Source organism: Bufo bufo, chromosome 6 (assembly GCF_905171765.1).
Source record: "Bufo bufo chromosome 6, aBufBuf1.1, whole genome shotgun sequence".
In the NCBI taxonomy this organism is placed as follows: domain Eukaryota; kingdom Metazoa; phylum Chordata; class Amphibia; order Anura; family Bufonidae; genus Bufo; species Bufo bufo.
In genome coordinates, this window is record NC_053394.1 from 363,937,351 (window position 1) to 363,955,755 (window position 18,405).

Below are 18,405 nucleotides of genomic sequence, written 5' to 3' on the forward strand. Positions count from 1 at the left end.
TCTAGATAAACTATTAAAACAGAAAGAATCTAGGTGGATCTTTAGATTAAATACCGTCACACCAGCAGGACTAAACGAAAATATAGACTATGCGTGCTTCATCTGAGGCCTTCTTATCTGTTGGGATCAATTCATTACTTGCATAGTACAACATACGTTGACTGGGTCGTTAACCGCCCTGACTTTGATCCCTATATATAAACAGCAGTTAATCACCCGTGCTAAATTTGATTATCCATTGATAATTCACTATATATGAATATAGCCATGGATTTAATTTAAAATCCGTACCTGACATATTCCTATACTCTCATACTATATAGGAATATAGCCACGGGTCTAATCAAATATCTGTATCTACCGTATTCCTATACCTTTATATTGTCACACTATATCTCACTTTATTATATTATGGTCCCTTCTGGGTAAAAACAACATTTCCCCTTAGCAATAATTATTGGTTATTTTTGTTCTATATCTCCCATCTCTTATTTTTTCTAAATCCTGAACCATTGTTGCGCCGTAAGCATTTATAACTATGTGGGAGCGGTGGTTACTATATACCATCTAGTTACTGGGTTCAGGACCTGTAGCTCCACCCAGTCATGTGTCCGGTGTTGTGACCTCACATGTCATGTGATCGGCACTCCCGGTCATATGGGGACCCTTTGACTACTATGTTGCGGTCCCGTACCTCACATCTCCGATATTGTGACCTCACTCTGGTCACATGAGCAGCCACGGCATCCACCCATCTACGTCATGACGCCTGACGCAATACGTCACGCGTTACACAGATCACATGGGCTTTCAATCCTATCAGGTATCTGGCGGCACTATTTAAAAGGGAATACCGCCGTCTCCTCGCTGCTATCCCATTGACCGGACGCCAGCGCACCTCAGTGCCACTTGGATTTATCAGCAGGCTTTGGCATCCTCATCTATGGTTATTCCCACTGGCCCATCAGCTCTCTCTGGGGAACGCAAGTATCGCTCATCATGATAGCGCTATCTGACCATTTACAATGCTACATTATGCATTGACAATAGATGTGTTATCCCTTACACTGTGTAACTGGCCTAATGTTGGTGATCTTTATGCTACAGCATATAGTTATATCTCTACACCATTTAGGCTCTATAATCGTCTCAAATTTTCTGTTTTTACTATAAATTAACACTTTATATGGGATACAAGTGTGTACTTATAAACTGATATATCGGTATTTAGCCTTATCTTGGATTGTGAGAGTTAGTCCCGATTGGACCATATATTGTCTTGACTTCATCTCTCAAACCCATAATAGGCATGATATATATTTCTTTGGGATTTGCCTACTATTATGAGGCTGACATATATTTTTGTTTATTAAAATCAGTGGCTCGTCATTATGAATTTATGAATTATCAAAAAGTAATTGAAAATCCAAAATAAATGAACTAAAATGTATATATCATAATAATTTACTAGGTACTCTGGTGTTGGGTTTTCCATGATTAATTTTGTCCCCTGATGAGCCTGACAACAACCAGGCGAAACGCGTAGGGACGTTTTTGAGCATCTTTTTCTAATCTTTGGTTATTTTTCACTTGGATATTCACCGTCACTATTGTTGGGTACTCATATTGTAAATATTTACTTATTATTTCTGTACTTTAGTATAGGTCGTCATTTAGGGTAGCTCCTCCTCCCCTGTAGGGCTCTCCAGGGATATTAGGAGGAACGAGAAACGGGATCGCCCCTATCGGGGCGGCTATTCCGTATTTAGGTAGGGCATCCTACATTAGGGCTAGATATAGGGACCACTATCCCATTAGGCCCCTATCAATTCCATGTCTACCCCTATCAAATAATCCTAATAAGATCCTACTATCAGACCTATCCTTTTTTCATTTGTTATTTGATATTTTGTATCTATATAGAAAGGGTGTTACTACTTTTATATAATAAATAATAAAGGTTATTTTTTAGAATGGTGGTAGTTCTGTGAATTTGACATTACACTTTAACAATACAGTCTCATTTGTTTAATTAGAGCCCGCTGCAGCCCCTACGGCCACGCGGTACTCAAAAGCAGCACGGCCGCGTCACAAGTGCCACAAGACCGCACCATGTGGTCATATCCCTATCCAGAAGCTAAAATGAGGCATTGGTTGTAAACTCTGCACATTTCTTACTGGTAAAGCTGTTGGGATCCTTATTTGCTTCTTTTCCTGTAATGTGGGTATAAAGTCGGGGGTTCACCAGCATTAAGCTCTCCAAGAAAGCCGTGGCTCCATTCTTTCCTCTTGTGTGTAGCACATCCAGTAGATGTCCTATATTTATGGAAAAAATGAGGTTAAAGCTGAGAATATTTATTTCAAGCTGAAAATAGGGAAACCAGAAAATATATGATATTAGTCCCTCACACTAGTGGCGTCGCTAGAGGGGGGCGAGGGGGGGCAATCGCCCCCCCTATGTTGTTCTTTGCCCCCCCGGTTGCCCCCCCCCCGCTGATTCCCCCAGGTGAATACTATCTAATGAGCGCTTCCATTATGGAAGCGCTCATTAGAACCGAAGGACCAGGAAGTGGTGAACGCTCTGTACTCACCACTTTCTGGTCCTCGGCTGTCGGCTGTGCAGGGCTGCGCACAGTGTGAGGGCGCTCTGTGACCTCACGCTGTGCGCGCCAGTTTAGAGCACAGTCGACTGAGGAGGGAGAAAATTGCAGGCGGCGTCCGTCCAGGAGCAGGAGAGGTAAGTGTTTTTTTTATTTTATAAAAAATGTGGCTTCTGGGGGCACAAGGGGGCTAATTGGAGCCATATGGGGGCTAATTGGAGGCATATGGGGGCTAATTGGAGGCATATGGTGGCTAATTGGGGGCATATGGTGGCTAATTGGAGGCATATGGGGGCTAATTGGAGGCATATGGGGGCTAATTGGGGGCATATGGTGGCTAATTGGAGGCATATGGGGCTATGGGGGCTAATTGGAGGCATATGGGGGCTAATTGGAGGCATATGGGGGCTAATTGGAGGCATATGGGGCTATGGGGGCTAATTGGAGGCATATGGGGGCTAATTGGAGGCATATGGGGGCTATGGGGGCTAATTGGAGGCATATGGGGGCTAATTGGAGGCATATGGGGGCTAATTAGAGACACAATAGGGACTAATTAGACTATTAGAGGCATATGGGGCTAATGAGGCATATGGGCGCTAATGAGGCATATGGGCGCTAATAAGAGGCATAATGTGGGCTAATAAGAGGCATAATGGCTTATAATGGGGGCTAATGAGGCATAATGGGGCTAATAAGAGGAATAATGGGGTCTAATGAGGCATAAGGGCTGATATGGGGGTGATAAGAGGCATAATGGGGGCTAATAAGAGGAATAATGGGGGCTAATGAGGCATAAGGGCTTATAATGGGGGCTAATGAGGCATAAGGGCTGATATGAGAGGCATAATGAGGGCTAATGAGAGGCATAATAACAGTGTCATCCACAGATGCCCCCATAACAGTGTGTCTTCCACAGATCCACCATAACAGTGCGCCTGCGGAAGCAAGCAGAGGACGGCACAGCAGACGACTGAATAGCTTCTTTTGTAAGTAAATTGTTTTATTATAAATGTATCCCTGCATACCGCAATTATCTCGTATTTTGTAATCTTATTTATATATACTTATTTTGTTTTTGCCCCCTCATTTTTGACTGTGGTATCTTTGTGCCCCCCCCCCCCTATATATTGTTCCTAGAGTCGCCACTACCTGACACGGTAGTAAAGTCCACCAAACCTAAGCTTAAACATAAATGAAATCTTAGGCCTCATGCACACGACCGTTCCGCAAATTGGGGATCCGCAAAACACGGAAGCCGTCCGTGTGCCTTCCGTAATTTGCGAAACGGAACAGGTGGCCTATTGTAGAAATGCCTATTCTTGTCCGCAAAACGGACAAAAATAGGACAGGCTATATTTTTTTTGCGGGGCCACGGAACGGAGCAACGGATGCGGACAGCACACGGAGTGCTGTCAGCATCTTTTTCGGCCCCATTGAAGTGAATGGGTCCGCACCCAAGCCGCAAAAACTGCGGCTCGGATGCGGACCAGAACAACGGCCGTGTGCATGAGGCCTTAATGGAGCGTTCCCAGTTTCAGTTTTTCCAGTCCAAGCCAACACTGTGGAGGACATTTAATACACATGCCTAAAATTTTGGTAAATTAAATCCTCATTCGCTTGCATTGTGCTATACTAAGCGGCCATTTTTTTTGCTGCTGGATAAATATGAAATAAGACTCCATGGGAGAGATTTATTAAACTGGTGTAAAGTAGAACTGGCTTAGTTGCCCATAGCAACCAATCCGATTCCACCTTTCATTTTTCACAGCTCCTTTGGAAAATGAAAGGTGGAATCTGATTGGTTGCTATGGGCAACTAAGCCAGTTCTACTTTCCACCAGTTTGATAAATCTCCCCCCATATCTCTATATATTTAATAATGAATTAAAAGACCTAGTAATGGATGGATGAATGGGTCCACGAATATCTATAGCAGGGTACAAACTCACAAAGTGAGCACAAGGCCATGTTGTTACTTCTTCTGGGTGAGTTTGCTATGTTTATTCAATGTGATCTTTCTCCTCATTTGGTTTCTAATTTTACAGAACAGGGTACCGTGTCCCCGTTTCATAGGAGCAGCCATCAAGCATGCTCACTGCCGCTCCATTCAAACTCTATGGGACTGCCAGATATAGCCGAGCGTTGAATTCCACTTCCATCCTCGGCAGTCCTGTAGACTATAAATGACGAGGAGACGAGATTTTTTTTTCTCATGATTAGTTGAAATCCATGTGGTCAGACGCCCTCTGATCAGACACTTTTGGGGTCATTTATCAAACTGGTGTAAAGTAGAACTGGCTTAGTTGCCCATAGCAACCAATTAGATTCCACCTTTCATTTTTCACAGCTCTTTTGGAAAATGAAAGGTGGAATCTGATTGGTTGCTATGGGCAACTAAGCAAGTTCTACTTTATACCAGTTTGATAAATGACCCCATTAGCACCTCTTCTGTGGATAGATAATAAGTTGTTATTCTGGGACAGACCCTTTAAGGACTGAATTACAGCTGCAACGTGTCATTATGTGAGGCTCCATAAAGTAGGCCAGTAGACGGCTGACTCAGCATTCCTATCATATTATTTAATCAAGTTTATAGATTTTATGAGATATTAAACTTTGGGAGGTAATTGGTCTTGAACTAATAATTGGTTTATAAACATTACATAATACTAGGGCTGTTTTTACGTTACTTTAAGAGTCATGCACAATGGCGGAGAACAATTGTACAACCGCGCGCAGTGTCTACGTTGCTCCATCTTTGAGAGGAGAAAGGGGACAGCTCACAAGAGCTTACAATCTGTGAGGAGATAGGGATTACAAAGTGTGTAATGATCCAGCCACCTTTTATAAAACAAGGTAGAACATGTAGGCCTGCATGAGCCAGTATCTATACAGGGATATATATTAAAGGGGGGACTGATGACCCATCCTCAGGATAGGTCATAAGTATGTGATCGGTGAGGGTCCAACTCTCAACACCCCTGCAGATCATCTGTTTGAGGAGGCTGAGGTGGAGCTCCAATCAACGGTGTGGTCTTCTTGCAGTTTACCAAGCACAGTGTCAGTCATTGGATAGCATCTGTGCTTGATATTGCAGCTGAGTCCCATTTTCTTGAACAGGACTGAGCTGTGCCTAGAAACGTGATGTCCATGGCCTAGGAAGAAGCTAAGGCTACTTTCACACTTGCGTTCGGAGCGGATCCGTCTGATGTTTCATCAGACGGATCAGCTCCGATAATGCAGACGTTCGCATCCGTTCAGAACGGATGCGTCTGCATTAAAACTTAGAAAATTTTCTAAGTGTGAAAGTTGTCTGAGCGGATCCGTTCAGACTTTACATTGTAAGTCAATGGGGAACGGATCCGCTTGAAGATTGAGCCATATGGTGTCATCTTCAAGCGGATCCGCCCCCATTGACTTACATTGTAAGTCTGGACGGATCCGCTCGCCTCCGCACGGCCAGGCGGACACCCGAACGCTGCAAGCAGCGTTCAGGTGTCCGCTCACTGAGCGGAGCGGAGGCTGAACGCCGCCAGACTGATGCATTCTCAGCGGATCCGCCTCCACTGAGAATGCATTGGGGCCAGACGGATGCGTTCGGGGCCGCTCGTGAGCCCCTTCAAACGGTGCGCACGAGCGGACACCCGAACGCTAGTGTGAAAGTAGCCTAAGAAGTTCAATGGACCGACACTGTCTCTTCAGCTGATCGGCAGGGGTGACGGGAGTCAGACCTCCACCAATTACACACTATTGACCAATTCTGAGGATAGGTCATCAGTATTAACCACACAGCACATGGGGTTAAAGGGGTTGTGAAGGTAGTACATATTGATGAACTATCCTTAAGATGGGTCATCAATATCTGATTGTGGAGGTCCAACTCCTGGCCCCCTCGATGATCAATTCTCTATGCGAGCTTTACTTCCTCTTCATTAGGGCTTGTTCACACCACCGTATGGCTTTTTCCGTGTTTTGCGAGCCGTTTTTAACAGATCAGTTTTTCCGTTTTTTGTTTCAGTAGTGTTTCCGGTTCCATTCCGTTTTTCCGTTCCGTATTTCTCTGTATGGCATATACAGTAGACAGTAATTACATTGGAAAAATTGGGCTAGGCATAAAATTTTCAATAGATGGTTCCGCAAAAACGGAACGGATACGGAAGACATACGGAGTACATTCCGTATGTTTTCCGTTTTTTTTTTGCGGACCCATTGACTTGAATGGAGCCACGGGACGTGATTTGCGGACAATAATAGGACAAGACTCAAAATGAAACGGAACAGAAATGCGGACATAAGGGGACGGAATGCTCACGGAGTACATTCCGTTTTTTTTGCGGACCCATAGAGATGAATGGTTCCGGTTACGACCGTATACGGAACGCAAAAAACGGTCCGTATATGGAACGCAAAAAACGTTCGTGTGAACGAGCTCTTACACTGACCATAGTCTCGGAGGTCTCATCAGCGCAGTGTAATTACAAGTACTCACTCCCTTCACCTCCTCTTCAAACTGCTGATCGTTGAGGGTGTCAGAAGTCGGACCCCCGCCGATCAGATAATCTTGACCTATTCTGAGGATAGGTCATCAATGTATACTGCCTGCACAACCCCTTTAATATCTGTATCCCTGGTGGTCTATGGCAATAAAGGTGTTAGTGTCAGCATCCCTGGTGATCTAGGGTAGTAAAAGATTATTTTTACAACACTTTTTGTTTAATATGTTTTAATATAATTTCTAATACTCTATATACTTAAAATATTTAAACACTTTAAAAACTATTTCATTTACAGGTGGAGATAGCTGATAGACACTTTGGATTTTTTGTGTTAGGTGAAAGGGTGAGACCCAGAGAGAGGAGAATTTGAGCAAATAGGTAAAATCAGACATTAGGTATCGTATAGTAAATGTAGCAAATGTGCACCTAAAATTAGATTTATTCGATTATCAATGTAAGGCCTCATGCACACGACCATTGTTTTATTCCGTGTCGTTGTTCAGTTTTTTGTGATTTTCTGCAGACCCATTGACTTTCAATGGGTCCGTTGAAAACTCAGCTAATGCACCGTTTGTCATCCGCGTCCGTGATCCGTGGTTCCAGTCCGTCAAAAAAATATAACCTGTCCTATTATTTTCGTGGAAAACGGTTTGCGGACCCATTCAAGTCAATGGGACCGCTAAAAAACACGGAGGCACACAAGATTGTCATCCGCGTCCCTGCGTCCGTTTTTTTCCTATTATTTGCATGGCAAACCTGTCTTAGATTTTTTTTTTACTTTCCTTCATGTCTGGTGATCCTCCAAAAATCAAGGAAACAAAAACGGAAACGGATCACGGAACAACGGAACTCCATTTTGCGGAACGGAACACAACAAAGGTCGTGTGCATGAGGACTAATGGTGGGTTCACATCTGCGTTCTGGATTCCGTTATGGCTTTCCGTTATAAAAAGGTTATAACGGAAAATAACGGAATCCATAAGATAGAAGTCAAAACAGAAGCCTTTAGAGGCATTCCGTTTTGATCCGTCTTAATAGAAGTCTATGGGGAATAATAACAGATCCGTCTGGGTCCCGTTATGCAAGACGGAAAACAAAGTCCTGTCAACAGGACTTTTTTCTCCGTTCTGCATAACGGAAACCAGACGGATCCGTTATGCTTCCCCATAAACTTCTATTAAGACGGAAAGCAAATCGAAATACCTTTTAAAGGCTTCCGTTTTGCATTTCGTCATAATACAAGTCTATGGGCAGAAGAACGGATCCGTCCTTCCGTCTTATGGATTCCGTTATTTTCCGTTATAACCATTTTATAAAGAAAAGCCATAACGGAATCCAGAACGCAGATGTGAACCCACCCTAATATGAAGTAGAGGATTGATAGGATGAACACAGGTCTGTGTGGTTTTCCTGGACGTTTGGACTTGACTCTTGAAACTAAGGTTTCCCAGAAAATATAAATATTCCACCTTTAAGCTTCCACTTAATTGGATTAGAACGTCTCTTAAATGCTGATTTGCATTTGTTCTCAACCTGGTTGCACACACTGGGCAGATTTACTAATCCGGTCTGATATTTAGACAGCATAAGGCCTCCTGCACACGACAGTTGTTTTTCTCTGCGTCCGTTCCGTTTTTTTTGCTGATTGGATGGTTACCTATGCATTTCTATGGAGCCGTTAAAATTGCTGTGTAGTCAACCATTTCTTTTCCGCGTTCGCTGTCAGTGTTTCCCGTCCGCAAAAAAAGTATTGCAGGTCCTATTCTTGTCCGCAATAAACTTTTTGCGGACACATTAAAGTCAATGGGTCCGCAAAAAAGTGCGGATGACCAACGGAAGCCATCCGTATGTCATCCGCATCCGTTTTTTTTTGCGGATGGTTGCTGGGAAACCTGTATATATTAAATTTCAAGAATTAGAGCCTTCAGGTTTTTTTTGCGGACCGCAAAAAAAAACTGAAGACACACGGAAACACAACCTACAAAATTTGCGGACAAACGGAAGTGGATGTAAAAAAAACAGGAACACGGATCCGCTCACAGCGGCTGATGCTGGATAATAAATATGGCTCATCTTTAGATTGTGCAGTCTAAGTTTAGATAACCTATTAGGCTACTTTCACACTTGCGTTTTGGCTTTCTGTTTCTGAGATCCGTCATGGGCTCTCACAAGCGATCCAAAAAGGATCAGTTTTGCCCTAATGCATTCTGAATGGAAAAGGATCGGCTCAGAATGCATCAGTTTGCCTCCGATCAGTCTCCATTCCGCTCTGGAGGCGGACACCAAAACGCTGCCTGCAGAGTTTTTCTGTCCGCGATGTGGTTCTGTGAGACAATAGAAAACAGATCCGTCCTCCATTGACTTTCAATGGTGTTCATGATGGATCCGTCATGGCTATAGAAGACATAATACAACCGGATCCATTCATATATTATAGTAACGGAAGCGTTTTTGCAGATCCATGAAGGATCCGCAAAAAAACACTAATGTGAAAGTAACCTAAGGCTGGTTTCACACGGGCGTTGCGGATTGGGGCCGGATGCGTTCAGGATGCGTTCAGTGAAACTCGCACTATTTTGCAAGCAAGTTCAGTCAGTTTTGTCTGCGGTTGCGGTTGCTGCGATTTTCACGCAACGCAGAACTGATGCGTGAAAAACAGCGCTCATGTACAAAGCACCATAGAAATGAATGGGTCAGGATTCAGTGCGGGTGCTACTCGTTCACGTCACGCATTGCACCCGCGTGGAAAACTCGCTCGTGTGAAAGGGACCTAAGTTGGCTTTCTGTACGCCAAAATTGTGCTCGAAAGTTCTGGAGCAATTTTGGTGCACACTATTGCATCTTAAGCTACTCCCCCTCGTCAGACGAGGTGCCTAAGGCTACTTTCACACTTGCTTTGTTGTTTCCGTTTAGTCCTCATGCATTCTGAATGGAAAGAGATGTCTTCAGTTCCGGCAGCATTCCGTTTTGTGACCGAACACAAAATCGCTGCAAGCTGCAGTTATGTGTCCGGTCATAAAAACGGGGGAAAAAAACGGATCTGTCACTGAAAACAATGTAAGTCAATGGTGACGGATTCGTTTTTTATAGAGCCAAAAAAACTGATCCGTTGCCCATTGACTTTCAATGTATTTTGTGACAGATCAGTTTTCTTCTGTTTGGATTTCACACAACCGCATCCTGGCGGATTGGATGCATCCTGATGTGCAAAATCAAAACGGATCCATTTAATTCCGGTATTGAAATCCTCTGCCGGATCTCAATACCGGAATTACAAACGCAAGTGTGAAAGTAGTCTTAGACACATAATATATGTGGTGCATGGCTCGTGTGCCAGAAATCTGACTTGGTTTGAGACAGAGTTCTGGGACATTTTTATTACTAAATCGTCCCCATTATCTCCTAATTACACACACCAGCATGGTCTCATACTCAGTGTCTACATTCCTGGTGGTCTAGGGCAGTGAGGGGGTCAATTATTGTATCCCTGGTGGTCTTAGGCGGTAAAAGTGTTAGGCCCCTTTCACGCGGGCGAGTATTCCGCACGGATACGATGCGGGAGGTGAACGCATTGCACCCGCACTGAATACCGACCCATTCATTTCTATGGGGCTGTTCACATGAGCGGTGATTTTCACGCATCACTTGGGCTTTGCGTGAAAATCGCAGCATGCTCTTCTTTGTGCGTTTTTCACGTGACGCAGGCCCCATAGAAATTAATGAGGTTGCGTGAAAATCGGCAAGCATCCGCAAGCAAGTGCGGATGCGGTGAGATTTTCACGCACGGTTGCTAGGAGACGATCGGGATGGAGACCCGATCATTATTATTTTCCCTTATAACATGGTTATAAGGGAAAATAATAGCATTCTTAATACAGAATGCATAGTAAACTAGCGCTGGAGGGGTTAAAAAAAATAATAATAATTTAACTCACCTTAGTCCACTTGATCGCGTAGCCCGGCATCTCCTTCTGTCTCCTTTGCTGAACAGGACCTGTGGTGAGCATTAATTACAGGTAAAGGACCTTTGGTGACGTCACTCCAGTCATCACATGATCCATCACATGATCTTTTACCATGGTGATGGATCATGTGATGACCGGAATGACGTCACCAAAGGTCCTGTTGCTGCACAGAGATCAGATGAAGACAGAAGGAGATGCCGGGCCGCGATCAAGTGGACTAAGGTGAGTTAAATTATTATTATTATTTTTTTAACCCCTCCAGCGCTGTTTTACTATGCATTCTGTATTCAGAATGCTATTATTTTCCCTTATAACCATGTTATAAGGGAAAATAATACAATCTACAGAACACCGATCCCAAGCCCGTACTTCTGTGAAGAAGTTCGGGTTTGGGTACCAAACACGCGTGATTTTTCTCACGCGAGTGCAAAACGCATTACAATGTTTTGCACTCGTGCGGAAAAATCACGGGTGTTCCCGTAACGCACCCGCACATTTCCCCGCAATGCCCATCTGAAAGAGGCCTTAGTGTCAGCCTCCCTGGTGATCTAGGGCATTGAAAGATTATTTTTGCAACACTATTTGTTTTAATATGTTCTAATACTTATAATTTATAATATATCCTTATAATATTTAAACACTTTAAAATAAAATGTAATTTACAGGTGAAGATAGCAGAGAGGTAACATGGGATTTTTGTCATTTTATTGCTTCCCTTAGGCCTCTTTCACACGGGCGAGTTTTCCACGCGGGTGCAATCCGTGACGTGAACCTGGACCCATTCATTTCTATGGGGCTGTGCACATGAGCAATGTTTTTCACGCATCACTTGTGAGTTGCGTGAAAATTGCAGCATGTTCTATATTCTGCATTTTTCACGTCAACGCAGGCCCCATAGAAGTGAATGCGGCTGCGTGAAAATCGCATCGCATCCGCAAGCAAGTGTGGATGCAATGCGATTTTCACGGATGGTTGCTAAGGAGATGATGTTAATAAATAGGGATGAGCCCCGGGACCCCATTAAAGGATCTTCTATATTCATTCAGCAGGAACTGCGCTGACGTCACCGCGCTTACCACGTGGTGAGCGTGATGACGTCAGCGCAGGTCCTTTTGCAGGTCCTGCAAGAAGTAGAAAGAAGACGATAACGGATGAGGTGAGTAATTTTTTAATTATTTTTTAACCCTCAGGGGACATTTTACTTAGCATTCTGTATTAAAGAATTCTATTATTTTCCATTATAACCATGTCAGTGAAGAAGTCCGGGTTCTGGTCTGATTACCACATTCAGTTTTTTATCACAGGCTTGCAAAATACATTATAAGGCCTATTGCACACGGTCGTTTTTTTTTTCCTGTTTACTGGACGTTTTTTGCGTTCCGTATACGGTCCGTATACGGAACCATTCATTTCAATGGGTCCGCAAAAAAAACGGAATGTACTCCGTATGCATTCCGTTTCCGTATTTCCGTTTTTTCCGTTCCGTTTTAACATAGAACATGTCCTATTATTGCCCGCAAATCACAGTCCGTGGCTCCATTCAAATCAATTGGTCCGCAAAAAAAACAGAACACATACGGAAATGCATCCGTATGTCTTCCGTTTCCGTTCCGTTTTTTGCTGAACCATCTATTGAAAATGTTATGCCCAGCCCAATTTTATCTATGTAATTACTGTATACTGTATATGCCATACGGAAAAACGGAACGGAAAAACGGAACAGAAACGGAAACACAACGGAAACAAAAAACGGAACAACGGATCCGTGAAAAACGGATCGCAAAACACTGAAAAAGCCATACGGTCGTGTGCAATAGGCCTAACACTTTGCACTCGCGCGAAAAAAAACTGAACAACGCAACGCAATCATGGCCAAATTGCATGCGAACTTGCGCGGGTTTCCCTGAACCCGCCCGCAACGCATCCGGACTGAATCCGGCACGCTCGTCTGCAAGGGGCCTCAGGGTTTTCCAGGAGTTTGTTATTGATGTCCTATCCTCAGCATAGGTCATTAATATCTGATTGGTGGGGGGAGAGACTTAGCTGTGGCCTCTTCCTAGGCCAGTCATGTCACGTTCATTGGTCACATGGCCTATTTGCAGCTCAGTTCCATTTCAGTCAATGGGTCTGGGCTGCAGTACCAAGCACTGCCACTATACAATATACAGCGCTGTGCTTGATATGCTGTGAGGAGGCCACAGCACTCACCAGAGCTCCATGACCTCTTCAATCAGGTGATCGCCGGAGGTTGCTGCAGTCGGCCCCCCACTGGTCTGATATTGATGACCAATCCCGAGGATACATTTATTATTATTTTTCCCTTCTACTAAACATCTTTGCAAATGTGTTATGTCTTAGCTACTATCACCAGTCTGTACAGTTGATGTCATGTGAGTCCATTGCTTAAAACAAAATTTATGGTGCACGGTTTTTTTTTCGTTTTTTTTTTTTGCAGCATCTGAATGACATTTTTTTTAAAGCCCTGCAGCATTGGCACATTTTACACTTTGCAATGCATAGGATGAAATCCAAGCCAAATCTGCAAATTAACAGTGAAAATTCTACTGCCGAAACGCAGCAAAATCCACAGCCGGACAAATTCTGTGCAAATTCTGTCCTGTGTGTGGATTTTTTTTCCAGTTATATGTTGACATTTTTAATAGATTTTTCGTGCATTTTCTATTTAGGGAATTAACGATAATGTCTTTTTTATTTCATTTTTTTTTATTATATGTGATCATTTTATCTTTTTTTTGGAAACTTAGCAGTTTTAGTATAGGCTCATATACTCTTTATGACCTCATGCACACGGCTGTTGTTTTGGTCTGCATCCGAGCCGCCGTTTTTGCGGCTTGGATGCGGACCCATTCACTTCAATGGGGCCACAAAAGATGCGGACAGCTGTCCGCATCAGTTGCTCCGTTCCGTGGCCCCGCAAAAAAACAAAAAAACATGTCCTATTCTTGTCCGTTTTGCGGACAAGAATAGGCATTTCTACAATGGGCCCCCTGTTCCGTTCCGCAAATTGCGGAAGGCACTCGGGCGGCTTCCGTTTTTTGCGGATCCGCAATTTGTATATTGTATATTGTGAATATATTGACTACACGGACATATATTTCCTTGCTAGCACTGTTTAACCATTAGAAAGACTCACCCAGTCTCATGGCCCTTGTCGAAAACCGCGCACAGTGTAGAATATCCTCTTCGTCCATGGCGTCTATCACTCTAGCTTGACGCAAATAAGGGGTCAGGCGTTCGGGTGACAGTCTTTGTACAATTTTACACCTGTGCTTTTCAATCATGTCCCACAGCTCCTCATCCTCCAGGTCCATTAAATCTGGGTCGGTCTGCGATGGCGCTGCCATGGTCGGATGTGATAGAGGAACTAAAAAAATATAATAGAAATCATTGAAGGGAATGAATAATACCTTGAGGGGTAGTTCTAGGTTTAGTGTTCTTAGCACAATTCCTTCTAAGCCTTAATGGAATGTCTTTCTATAGTCCATTACAGCTGCTAATGTACTATAGGAATATCTATCAAATTATGGGACTCACCTTCAAGACAAAGCTACATTTATGGATCCGAGCAAACGGCAGCAATGAGCGTATCGTTAGCGATTCCTAGGCTATAAACACAGAAGGAAGTGCGACTGCCGTCACTTCTACGCCTTAACCTAGACTTTAACTATGTCACTGCATTGTTGGAATTTCACCCTAAGGGCTACGTGAAATTCCACACTGTTTTAAAACAAATAAAAAAATATAATGACCAAAGTTTGTGCAGAAAGGTGTAGATAATAGCAGCTCCGACGCTGTCACCGAGTTATCATTAAAAGCATAAAATATCACAAAATACCACTATACAAGGTGCAAGAATATAATTACTGTACTTTCTATTTCCTACAATGTTCTGCACAAACCTATCTGATTAAAGGGGTTTTCCAGGAGCTAAAGGGGTTGACCAAATGAACTGCTGTTAGTGGTGCCTAGTTTACTCGCCTCTACCCCTGCGTGCATATGTATGGGGTGGGGAAAGTCCAGAGGAATAGACAGCTTTTGAAGCCTTTAAAGGGGTTTATCCCATGATTAACCCCTTAAGGACCCTGGGATTTTCCATTTTTGCGTTTTTGTTTTTCACTCCCCGCCTTCCCATAGTCCTAACTTTTTTATTTTTCTATTCACATAGCCTTATGAGGGCTTATTTTTTGCGGGACAAGTTGTAATTTCTAATGGTACCATTTACCATTACATACCATGTAGTGGGAAGCGGGAAAAAAATTCCAAATGGGGTAGAATTGGGAAAAAACGCAATTCTGATAAAGGTTTTAAATTTTATTTTTTTTACACTGTACACTATGGGGTAAAATTGACCTGTTATCTTCATTCTCCAGGTCAGTACAGTTACAACTATACCACACTTGTATACTTTTTCTTGCGTTTTAATACTGAAATTTTTTTCTAAACCTTTGAGGGAAAAAATAAAGTTTTTTATAACCATATTCTGACCCCTATAACTTCTTTGTAGTTATGTGTACGGGGCTGTGTGAGGGCTATTTTTTTGCGGGACGGTCTTTTCTCTTCAGTGATACCAATTTGAAGTGTGTGCGACTTTTTGATCACTTTTAATAAAAAACCTATTGGGCAGTTGAAGTGACAAAAAAATTCTAATTGGCTGTTTTAATTTTTTTTCTGTTTTGTGAAATGCTCTTTTAGTGCTCTTTTTGTCTGATCGTTTATGACATTTTGTTTGATACACAAAATATATTTGATTAGATATGTGTTAAATTGTATTAAAATGTATTTTTAAGGTTTTCATCAGATTTTACTAATTATATTACTTATCATAATTTAGATTTTGCTGTCTGTATCATTATATGGCACTTTGATGGTAGATTTTCCTTTCTTTTTTTTTTTGATCACTGCAAGTCTGATATTTCAGAAATACATACGGGAATAACTAGTGTTGGGCGCAAATATTCGAATTGCGAATATTAATCACAAATATCGGCACTTCGAGAATTCACAAATATATTGGAGCACTCTATCTGCATATAAAGCTATTGTACTGTTCTGTCGTTCCAACCATTTTCTCCAGTCTCAGGAAACTTCTAGCAGCTTGAAAAATGTAGCTATAGTGACCCACGCCTGTATTTCGCATGCATTACGCGAATATTACATTGCCGATTTTTCACAATCAAGAAAATACCAAATATTCGCAAAATATCGCGAATTCGAATATTGCCCCTGCCGCTCATCACTAAGAATAACAAAAGAATCCATGCTGGTAAGGCTGTCGGGAAAGCTCTGGTGTTGACAGAATGCATAACAGCACTAGAAAATGCAGTAAATCCATTATTTCAAGTCATTAGACTCACTTGTCTGAAACCGGCCTTAGAATAACTCAAGGCAGAAAACACAAGAAAGAGCAAAAGAGAGAAGCCAAGTGTCAACCATAGTCATTAGGGATTGACAGGACTTCATTACTAAGAAGGATAAGCAGAATTAGTGCTCAAGGCTTGTCTGGGTGCACAAGTTTTTTTTAAAGGGTCCCTGTGGTTAAAAAGTATAAAATCAATGCTCAGTTCTTACTGATCTCCCGCCACTCCCAATCCAACCCTTCATTGTTGCCCATCCACCTACGGCACGCTGGACATGCCCACTCAGCCAATCACTGCAAAGACCTTCAACGGCTAAGGCATGTTGCAGTTAAAAGATTATGCCATGACTGATGTAAAAAATGAAAGTCAGAAATCATACAGTACATGACAACCTCTGTCTAACAAAGCTAGAACCAGCTCTGTACCTTACATGGATCCAGAGATCTCCCCATTTATTGCTCCAATTGTTCTGCTAGATTTGTTTCAGGTTGGCAGCTCAGGAGGTGTGTCTTTTCTAAGGGGACATGTCCTTTCTGCTGCAGCTCTTTCCCTGTAACTGCCACAGCTTCTAACAGAAGATATGGCTGATGACAGTTGAAGATTTAAACTGAGCGCGTGCGACCACCACAGTGAAGTGGTCAAGAAATAAGGAAAAGAACAAACAACAGCTTAGTGGCTATACCAAATTTTTTATTACATGCAATTACAAAAGTATTCAGATTCAGATGCTGGTCTGAAAAATGTAAAATATTTTTCATAGCATAACCCATTTAAGAAAAACTGCATAATTTCTTTGACTCCTTGATATTGTGGACAAGGTTGACTTCTGTCTTGTTTTTAACTCATGTAATTACCAGCACGAACATTTCCAGGAGCAGTCATACTAATAGTAACCCCAGCACTCTGAAATCTCTGCAATTATGTGAAATTCTTTTTTTATCCTCAAGCATCTCGCAATAAATTGGCCAAGGTTACTGTGACTTTATAACAAATTTACATGAGTGCATGCCCCAACAAAATTGCAAAGGTGTGGCGCTTCTCCGCAATATAGCTTTCTATGTGAATTGCAACAAGAGTCTCAACGCACGTGCAGTGAATCCTGTAAGCCCTTCCGGCCTAAATCCTGTACATGTGCAGTATATCTTCACAGACCGAGGAAAAACGAGAAAAATCCTCCAGCACGTCTAAAATCTTGAAATCATCACAACTTGTGTAATAAAAAGATGCCTACGCGATTCAAACACCTGAATATATGTTCTAAATCCAGGGCCCATAGTTAGGCGTTTGAAAAAACGTAAGAGTCTTTTTATTATCCTTGTGATGAAGGATGTGACAATAAGGGATCAAGAGAATTTTACCGTTTTTTCCTTTGGAATGAGTACCCTGCTTTTCTCCGTGCAATCATGAGCGTAGAAAGCTGATTTCTTCCTTCTTCTCAGACGGCAAGCATGAGGTGACATCCTCCAGCTGCACTTGTGCCATGTCGTCTATGTAACTCTCCTACTGATAAGGAATACTTCACTATACGACAACGCACAATCATTATAGTCAATAAATTGGCCAAAGTTCCTTTACCTTGTCTACAAATGTACTTTTGCACAATTATTGCCTTAGTCTCAGCCTCTTATGGAATACATTACACACCATAGCAATTCATATAAGGGTTACCTAAATTGCTGTTTCTGCCATATTGCAGCCATAACGCTCTATATATAATAAGTTATGTCCTGTATAATTATTTGAGTGCCATTATCCTCAGCGTGGCGTATGTAAGCCTAAATATAGACACTGTTCAATGTAACTGGAATTGCAAATGGAGTTAAAGTATTACTAAACTTTCAACAAACTCTGCGTTAATCAATAGTACAAGGTGTGTCGATTGCTGGCATCACCTCTTCAAAGATCGCCTCCAGATCTCCGCTGCAATGTCAGCTCTGTGACTACTTGTCTCGCACCTGACACTC

The 18,405-nt window shown here is 42.5% G+C and overlaps 1 protein-coding gene across 3 annotated transcripts in view; it reads right to left on the bottom strand.

Moving 5' to 3' along the window:
* Positions 1-18,405, bottom strand: part of CARD14 (caspase recruitment domain family member 14) — a 99,811-nt gene that overhangs the window by 61,396 nt on the left and 20,010 nt on the right. For 2 of the 3 annotated variants that reach the window (XM_040435113.1, XM_040435114.1), the window contains exons 2-3: positions 14,218-14,448; positions 2,179-2,316 (exon numbers count right to left, since the gene is read on the bottom strand). In XM_040435113.1, coding sequence (XP_040291047.1) covers positions 2,179-2,316; positions 14,218-14,428 — 349 coding nt within the window. In that variant the 5' untranslated portion in view covers positions 14,429-14,448. Of the gene's footprint in view, positions 1-2,178; positions 2,317-14,217; positions 14,449-14,618; positions 14,720-18,405 lie in introns of those variants that run through there. The other variant, XM_040435115.1, reaches the window with a different exon arrangement.